General features: G+C 35.0%; 1 protein-coding gene across 1 annotated transcript; it reads right to left on the bottom strand.

Moving 5' to 3' along the window:
• Positions 1-264: 264 nt before the first annotated feature.
• On the bottom strand, positions 265-5,995 carry LOC147565344 (Protein kinase superfamily protein). Its single transcript, XM_086651829.1, has 12 exons — positions 5,857-5,995; positions 4,836-5,002; positions 4,626-4,737; positions 4,365-4,507; positions 3,708-3,821; positions 3,306-3,494; positions 3,064-3,219; positions 2,374-2,639; positions 2,174-2,271; positions 1,744-1,922; positions 1,030-1,146; positions 265-625 (listed from the first exon to the last, which is right to left on the bottom strand). The coding sequence occupies exons 2-12, from the start codon at positions 4,917-4,919 to the stop codon at positions 449-451; spliced, it is 1,635 nt and encodes a 544-aa protein (XP_086507955.1). The 5' UTR covers positions 4,920-5,002; positions 5,857-5,995; the 3' UTR covers positions 265-448.
• Positions 5,996-9,808: the final 3,813 nt, after the last annotated feature.

Here is a 9,808-nt window from a genome sequence, read left to right as displayed (position 1 = left end):
AAGAATAAAACTGCAGCTCCTTCTACAAGCAAGTAATCACACATGTATGCATAGAGGATTTTTTAACGTAAAACATTCGATTAACACTTACCTCACAAGTAGTAAGATTTTGACGATTTAGACAGTTCTTGCTGAGCTAGAGCAAGAATTTCTTTTGGAAGACCCTTTTCGAGCACAAGCACATAATATCATTTGGGAAAATTTCTATATAATTGATCCCTGGCAAGAGCTCAAAAGTATTGAAGTAAAGATGGTAAAGGAGGATATCATAAAAAAGTATATATTAAGAAAAGAAAAGTTCTCGTATATAATTGTGACAGCTGATGATGAGCCCTTGATTTAGTTGATGGGCGTATAAAAATACAAGTATGACAAGAAATTCAAACGCATATTCACAAGATATAGAAAATTAAGTTGATCAGAAAATATTATCTACTAACATTTTTGCCTAGTAATCACGGTTGATGTTTCTTTTCCTGTTTGAAGCAATGCTGATCCGCTGGTCCTGAAGCATGTTCATGTTTGGAGCTAACAATCTGGTATAACGATCAAAATATAGAAGTTGTTTCATGAGAAGTGCAAACTCCCGAGGAAATCTCAATCCGTAAGATTCGCTGACCCTTACCTGTAACATGTAGAGATTAATGTGAGCTTTCTTGTTTATGTTGAAAAAGAAAAGGTGCGCTCTTAAGCTAGGTGTCCGTCATTAAAGTATTAGACAGATGATTTCTGTTATTTTCTATTTGTTAGATGCAACTTGATTTATATTAACATAGGTTTTAGATGCTAGTCGAGAATTTTAGGTTCTTAGACCATCTAGGTGTGATTGAAAAAAAAAATCTAGGTAGCAACGATTATGGATCAATATCCAGACTATTCGGGGAGTATCTATTCTTAAGTTTTGCATATAAGACGCAGTCCATATCAAGGTAATAATCGTAATAGCGACCCCAAATTTGACCCGCACTGAATATCCATGATTTGAGTCTATTTAAAATTTGCATTTGTATTTAGAATGGAATTCATTACCACATCAAGAAATAGAGCATTCATCTGCCTCTCATCCACAACTAAGTTTGCAGAAACAGCAGTTGCATTAGAGTTCGGACCTCTAGCTGCTCCAACAACAACTTCTGTGTCCAAATCCTGCAATGCAATAAGTGAAACTTCATGAACAACGGGAAGTATGAACAAGAAACTGATTAATCGAAAGCTTCATTCTCAGATACTGAGAAAAATAGCACCAAGGCCTCAGCCTAGACAATCGAACTCTTTTCGGTAATTAAATAGGTCAATCCATGAAAACTGAAAATCCAAACAAATTGACTTTATTGGATGGTTGGGATAGCCAACATGATGATCCAAGGGAGTTCATGATTGAACATGGAGGGAATATTGTAGATTATTCGCTGGACAACTTAGGATCAGACATGAAAACCATAACCCGAAGTTCATTTGTCCAATGTCATGTCTATGCCTAAACGTCACTCACATGTGACATTCCCCCGTAGTAGTAGGCATTTGTTGAATTGTAAATTACTGTGGAATACTTCCTAATGCAGATATCTTATCTATGTATGACCTAGAAGTTGCTACCTCCACTCAAATCAGGAATACTTTCTTGACCCATCTCCACTCATAGTGCATAAGATACATGCCTATCTCACTGGATGTGGTAAACTAGCGTAGTAATAAATTTTTTTTTGCAGAAAGGTTAGTTTTACATGGACAGAAAATGCTTGCCTGAATTGATGAAAATATCTTTTCCAAGTCTCTGGCGAAGTCCTTAGCATTCACATTGCTGTCCGTGGCACCCATTTGAATTAAGGAAGATGCCATTTGTTCATATTCTTCAACTGCAATCGATGACAAAAACACCTCCATAGCGGCCCATGTTTTCGGGGATATGCGTCCAACAATACCTGTAAACTATCAGGTTAAGTTACTAGTAGGAAATTACATTTCTGAAGAAGACCATTAATAATGACGAGGTCATTCTTCCTCCACATCTAGTTTATCAATAAAACTTGTTTTAGTGATGTTTCAGAGTTGGGCATACAAGTACGAAATAACAGGGTCATTTCTTTTTCAACTCCTGGCCGAAACCGTAATCTGTTGCAACTGCTAGCCATAAAAACAAGTTAAACATAAGGTAGCAAAGTTGAAGACGAACCAAAATCAAGAAAGCCAATACGACCATCACGAAGAACCCACAAGTTCCCTGCATGTACATCAGCGTGAAAAGTCTCACAAGCTAGTAAGCTTCCAAACCTGCAAGAATATTGACATAGCATTTTTAACAGCGAAGATGTGATTGAGAAAACATCAAGATGAGCTTGAAAGTGCCACAAAAAAGTGAAAATATGATCTTACCACACATTTAGTGCAGTTATAAGACTTGTTTCTGGACTAGAAACAAATGATCTTATAGAGTCTAGATCCGTGAGAGGAACTCCGTAAAGCCTCTCCATGGTCAATATACGACGTGTGCTGCAGTGCTGATAAACTTTTGGGGCCGTCGCTTGGCTTCTGAGTCCCATAGATTCCAAATATCTCCTAAAGGATTCAATATTTGCAGCTTCTTTCTTGAAATCCACTTCTTCAAGCATTGACTCTTTTATATCCTTGACAATATTAACCTAATAAGAGAGGACTTATCAGATTTTTTTTTAGGAAACACATGGACTTGTAAGATTGATATACAAGTTAGGATTAGAGAAGAACGAGATGGTATACGGTTGATGAAAGAAACTCTTAGGTTTCGGGTAAAAGGATTGCAACAAAGATCACAAATGAAAATCATGTATATGGGAGTTACGGAGTGGCAAATGGTATTCTTCTATCAACTAAGCTTATAGATGATCAAAATAATGCCTGAACATGGAGTAAAGATTTAAAATTGCAATAAAGTTTCCCACAGTGCGAGAAAGGCATTCAATTAGAGAACGAAGGGGCTATGAAATGGTTAAATGTCAATCAACTTGAGATTGGAGACGAATGAAACTTGTTTTTTTTTAACTTAAAGGTGTGAACCAAAAGTGTAGAAATTAATAGTGTACATACCAATGATGTCCGTTTGAGCTCAGGATTCAAGAATTCAATAATACGTGAAACAACATAAACGAAGTTCAAATCTGCAACTAATGTATCCTCTATTCCAGGCTTTAACACCTTTATCACCACATCCTCTTTGGAACCTCTGAGCCTGGCACCATGAACCTGGGCATAAAAACAAATGATTATTATAATCTGATTCAAACACAAAATAACAATACCTTAAGTCCTAACAGTCAAAACTTGGAAACCTGTGCAACTGAAGCTGAGGCAATTGGGACTGGATCAACATACTCGTAAGCACTATCAAATGTGCTTCCTAATTCAGCACGTATAATAGCTTGAATTTCTTCGAAAGGAACGGCTGGAGCCCTGTCAAAGCATTTTTGGAACTCCTCGACATATTCTGGTGGAAACAATGTTGGAGCAGATGCTATGAACTGGCAAACAAAAGCCAAAAAGGAAATACAGAGATCAGAACGGATACCAAAAGCAAGACGAAGGATAGCACAAATGCAACTTACAGAGTAAGTTGAAATTAAAACACATGCTAGGAATTTTGGGCGGATCCATTTAAACATTGTCAGTTTCAATAACCAATTATAACTTGGTGACCAGATACAGAGTAGGTAAGCAGAAGAACCGAGAGTAACCTGGCCTAGTTTGATGTAAGTGACTCCCATGCGCTCAAACAATCTCCTTAAGTAAACAGGAGAAAGTAATCCAAGTTGCATTTGCGTTGGCAACCCTTGAGATGCATTCACCGTCTGCAGAAAATAGAGAAACATCATAATTGTTTTCTAAATCGTCAATTTAATTGATGTAACAGACATTAAATACAGGAGGGAAATGTTGCATAATAGTGAACACCTTGGTTGGAGTGGTCACAGACTTGGTTTCCGCCTCCAAGCCTCGGGTTTGAGGCATTTCTGATTCGTACTCCCTTAAACTTATGTTGACCAATACAAAAAAAGGTGGTGGAATAACTAATCTACAATTAGACGAGGGTACAGTTGATTTAGTTAATGAAGTTAAGCATCAAACCGTGAAGATGGAGATCGACCTTTTTTAAAGTTTTTTGGATATGGGTGGATACCTAATCAGTTTATTAGCCAAAAAATTGACCCTACCCGTTTGATTATGTTTATCCCAGTGTGAGTGCTTGGGTTCCGAATAACGTAAACCTCTTGTGTTTTGTGGGATTGTTTACTCTCACTATTGCATTTTTGGGTTGCTCTTCCTTCGGCATAACAACATTTTTTGAGCTAAATTTAGATAATTTCATTGCTTGAAGAGAAAAAAAATGTTACCTTGGAGAAATCAGAAAGCCACTCTCCACCAACACCAAGAACAGCTTGAATACCTTGAGCTAATCTGATTGCTCCTCGAGGGCCTGTGTTTAAAGATGTTTGCAGAATGTCCTCTACCAATTCAGGCAACTTTTCCACACCATCTGGAAATTGGAATGATGGGGATTGGAAAGAAACTTAAGTCTAGGGTTTGATATCAGCAAAAAGAAAAACAGTACACAAACAAAATGATGGGGGAAAGTATAGAGTTGAATACCTTACCTTGAAGACGAGTAGAAAAATCAGTGGTTTGTGAGTAGCGAAGAAAGAGAGAAAAACGATTAGGGCATCTTGGGTTCCTTGATTGGATTGAGGTAGTAATTATACGAGGAAACTGCAAGCAGAAGCCCTAAATTTAGTGAAGATGATGATAAAAAAAAGATGGTATGAGAAATTTGGAAGAGAGGGGGGTTGAAAAATAGAAGAGCTGACCTTATTATTAGTAGAGAGAGAGTGGTGGTGGAGAACCGGCGGTAAACGCCCCCAAGCTGTGCCTCTGAATGCTAAAACCGCCATTCTTAGACACCACCACCACCTGATTCACTTCCTCACCCTTCAATTAATTCTCTCTCTCTCTCTCTCTAAAACTCTCTTCTCTACTATTTTAGGGATTTAGTATAGGGACATTGATATATGGTATAGGGACATGGCCAAAATATCATATTTTTAGATTGAGGTCCCTTTACCAATTAAGAATAGACATTAAATTAATGTTTATTTGGATAAAAATTAAGACTGAACTAATAAAAATATCGAAGTTTTCTTTTGTTTTCATGTCCTTCATTAGATCTACATATCTTAAAACAAAATTATTTTTTTAACCTAGAAACAACGATCACCTATAGACAACATATTATATAAATCAACCATCACTTATAAACCCTACATTCTTATTTCCATTTAAGTTGTTCCCATCTCTCTCTTTTCTATGTAACACATTTGTTATTTAATCCTATTAGTGTATAATGTTGATGAACATTTCTTTCAAAAAGTAAACATTTCGACTACCGTGATCACTTTTTTTTTGTCGCCAGAATTTCGGTCACTGTGGTCGAAATATGTTTAATATTTCGACCATCGTGGTTGAAATATGCCCAAAATTTCGACCAATATTCATATTTCGACAATAATGGTCGAAATTTTGCGCATATTTCGACGATATCGGTCTAAATTTTGGACATATTTCGGTTACTTCGTCCGAAATTTTTCTGTCAAATTTTATTTCACCATTTGTTCCGTGTTTTTCGATACAAAAAGAAATTTTTTCTATTAAAATATTTCATCTTTTTGTGATTAATTTTAAATATTAAAGTAATATTAATATTGTCATTTGAAAATAAATATATGATGACTTATTTGTTTTTAAGAGAAAAATGTCTACTTACCAAAAGGGCTAATGTCTCTTTACTAATCGTGTCCCAATAAAGTAGAGACAGGTCCCTTTACCAAAGACCCTATTTTACTTCCTCACAGCAAGTGTGAAAGAAGTGATGCCACGTGGCACATATAGCTCCTACAGTTGTTTTTGTTAAAGTAGCTCAAACAGGACCAAAAAGATGATGTTGGAAATGTAATTCGGTACCATAATTCGGTTCAACAACAAAAAACAAAAAAAGGTACCATAATTCGGTAGTTCAACCAAACAAAAAAAGGTACCATAATTCGGGTTGTTAGATACTATAGATGTAATATCTTTATTTTTTTCCCAGCAGAGCCGTGTTTGAGGGGGGCGGGAAGGGCGTCCGCCCTGGCCCCCACCTCAAAAGGGCCTACTTCTTATAAAAGGGCCATAGTTTAAAGGTTATATTATATGCAATACCTAATTAAGCATCTAATTACTGCTAGCTTTGTTGGAAAGGGTGATTGAAGTCCATGCAGCAGACACGGGTTCAAGTCCAGATTTCTACTTTTTGAATCTTTATTTTTGCTCCACTACTACACTTTGTTGTCTTAACCATTTTGTTATCTTTGGTGTATTTCGTTAATTTTTGAAGTGTTTTTCAAGGAATAGAATGCTAAGTGTTTTTTCAAAAAAAGAAAATCAATAATACATGAATACACATGTGAATCATCTATGATTTTCATCATCTTACATTGTGTTCAACTTTTTGCTCGTAATTTATTTTTGTACGAAAAGCTCGCAATTAAGTTTCGCCCAGGGCCCTCAAATTCTCAGCCACGGCTCTGTTTCCCAGTATGGATTGGAAGGCTAGTAGCACTCCCACCCAGTCTTTGTTGGTACCCAGTCTCTTCTTCTTCTTCTTCTTCTTCTTCTTCTTCTTCTTCTTCTTCTTCTTCTTCTTCTTCTTCTTCTTCTTCTTCTTCTTCTTCTTCTTCTTCTTCTTCTTCTTCTTTATTTATCAAGAATGAAGAGTTAGAGAGAAAAAAAACATTGTTTTAGAGAGACAAAGAGAGTATAACCATTATGAAAAGAACTTTGATTTCAAACCAACATTGATCTACTGGTGAGGCGTTAAAGAGAGAGAGCTTCGATCCAAAATCACCATTAAAAATATAATTTTTGAGTTTATAGCCCAAAAAACGGGTCTTAATAGGAGATATAGTCCTCTATAATCCAATAAAGGGTTTCAAAACCAAAATAATAATATAAATGGATATCTAGTCCATTTGGTCTCATCTAGAGAGAAAACACAAATCCCTAGAATACCAAATAAATCATAATTCCTAGTCTAACCTTCCTCATATATTATAACTGATTTATCTTCAAAATCCATAAAGATCTTCTTCCATTTTTATCTCCCACATTCTCTCTCCAATCACGTTTCTAAACAAAGAAATATATATTATAACTGATTTATCTTCAAAATCCATAAAGATCTTCTTCCATTTTTATCTCCCACATTTTCTCTCCAATCACGTTTCTAAACAAAGAAACGTGATTCATTATTTTCAGTAACCGAAACTTCTTTATTCTCTCTCTCGAAATCCGATTCACATAACAAAACCTTCATTAAACTCAGAAATCTTGTTTCATCTTCATTAGATTGTTTTTCAAACATTCGTCTTCTAATCCAATACACAAGCTCAGAACTCCATTTCTATTTATATCTCTTCATATCAAGTTTATTTTCAAGATCTACAGTTTCATCTTATTATAAGGTAAGAAACCATCTTTCAAATTTATGTTTTCGCTTAACATCTTCTAACATTTATATGATTTTGTTTATAAATGGTTGTAATCACTTTATCATTGAATCATCATATCATATTTCATTAGATTTAGTTTTCCTATTGATAATAAATCGTTTTAATTATTTTGTTTACAAACCAGATTTTGATCTCTTTCTAAAACCGAAACATCTTTTATTCTCTTTTTCATACAGAAGATTTCAGATTTGTAATTTAGATTTTTGATTTTCTGATATTAGGTTTTTGATTTTCTGACATTTCTTCACATCAGAACTTTGCATCCGTATAATTTTTTATCAAGATATTATTCCGTACGGTTTCTCTTAACAGAATGTACATTATAAGTAATTCATATTAAATTTTTCATACTTTAAAGTACATTACGCCAATTTCGGCCGTACTGCAAATGTATAACAGAATGTAAAATATATGTAATCTGTTAACAGTTATACATACTTTAGCAGCCTTATTTAAAAAGAATGTTTAATTATTCATAAGTACGTATAATTGTGTAATATCTGAAACAGTACATGTAATTTATAGCAAATTACACATATTTGTGTTATATTACAATGTCAATGTGATTTAAACTAAAATACTATTTATCTGCAACACATGTTGAAGTTTATCAAACATTATGGATAATTAATTCATTGTTTAATGTCGTTTATGATAAATTATAAGTTTTTCTAACTAATGTACATGTTTTTTTTTCTTGTAGTAAACCAGCACTGATGGAATTTCCTACAGAATCATCACATAAACTATAGAAGTATAAATTACGATGAAGAAGATTGTTTCTATGATCCTGTTTGGATAACGGAGTCTTATGTGAAGACTTACAAGGAACATATAAGTCCTGCCCCTAACTTTGATGAACCACGTACATTTAATGAAGAGTCAAAAACACTACCATGTTTGATTCGCCGTAGACCTGGAAGACCAAAGACAGTAAGGATCGAGAGCTCGGGCAACATTCCAACGGAGTTTGTTTTTAAGTTACCTAGTCTACTATGTTATTCAATAAAATTTCATTTCAGTTGTACAAAGGTTGTGTTATTTACTACACATACATAATTTATGATAAATCACATACTTTATAACAAAAAACATGATTTCAGATTTACATTTCCTAACATGTTACCATAATTTATGGTACATAATGGACATGTATGCGTAAAAAACAAGTAATTTATGTCAGAAAATAATCTAAGTATTCAATGGTACATAATGGACATGACACACATACATATGACAAATTACGTTGTATACATGACAAATGATGGTTTCCTCGTCATAAATAACACATAATTTACGAGCTCGTTTCATAATTTGTATTCGATGTGTGTTTATGTATGAGTAAAAACGAAAGTTAAGTGAGAGAAAGTTGATATATATGTTTTGAATATTAACCCCCAAATCACGCTAATTGATCTCAGAAAATATACTCTTTCCAAATCTCAAAGTTAAGTGAGAGAAAGTGATATATAGATTTGGTTTCTAAATCTGAAAGGATGAGAGAGAAAATCTGTTTTGGAAAATATCCTTGATCCGTTACTTCCTATAAAAACCCCCAAATCACGTCCAAATCTTGCCTTTCCAGATTCTTTCTGCCCCCAAATTAAAAACCCGTGAAATATGAAGGTGGGACATTGACGGGACTATGTTTTAGAAAGTGAGGGTTTTTATATCTATATGGTAAAAGGACTAAAAATCCATTTTTTGGGAAGATTGGATCCTAAACCCTTTTTGAACATTATTTTGGACTATATACCCATGGACTCTTAAAAATACTTCCGCGACCCTAATCACGGATTAGTCTCGAACCAGTTCGACAGGTTTCGTCTGAAACTTATTGGACTGATCCGAGTATGAACCCTTGCTTTAGGTTTCAGACAGCTTGATTTGTGCCCGAGTGCCAATAGATGGTTGGGGTTAAAAGGGATGACCTTAGTTAATCTCATCCTCCGAGTGCCAACAACATTTTAGCGAGTGCTATTAGTCGCTTCCTTATTCTTATGGGAGTAGCTGAAGGCACCCGACTGAGTTGCTATTCGCGTCAAGTGTTTGTTAACACCTAGTGAGCTAAAGACACCCAATTAACTTTTTATTAGTGTGGGGTGTTTGTTAGCATCTAGTGTGGAGTGGGTGCCTCCCCATTAGGCACCCAGTCCGCCCCTTCCTCAGCCCGTTTTTTTTTCTTCTCCTTCTTCGTTTCCTTCTTATTCGTCTCTTCTTCTTCTCTTTCGTATCAT

This window comes from Eschscholzia californica, unplaced genomic scaffold, assembly GCF_041429995.1.
Source record: "Eschscholzia californica isolate CP2 unplaced genomic scaffold, dmEscCali1.0.p SCAF_1, whole genome shotgun sequence".
NCBI lineage: Eukaryota > Viridiplantae > Streptophyta > Magnoliopsida > Ranunculales > Papaveraceae > Eschscholzia > Eschscholzia californica.
This window is presented reverse-complemented; position numbering and strand designations above follow the sequence as displayed.

Bases quoted from the DNA above. Each gene is read 5' to 3' on its own strand.
- LOC147565344 (XM_086651829.1), bottom strand. From the start codon at position 4,919: ATGGCGGTTTTAGCATTCAGAGGCACAGCTTGGGGGCGTTTACCGCCG. The intron at 2,272-2,373 runs GTAAGATCATAT...ATATTCTTGCAG, and splicing joins ATAACTGCACTAAATGTGTG to GTTTGGAAGCTTACTAGCTT. The intron at 626-1,029 runs GTAATGAATTCC...TACATGTTACAG, and splicing joins ATGCTCTATTTCTTGATGTG to GTAAGGGTCAGCGAATCTTA.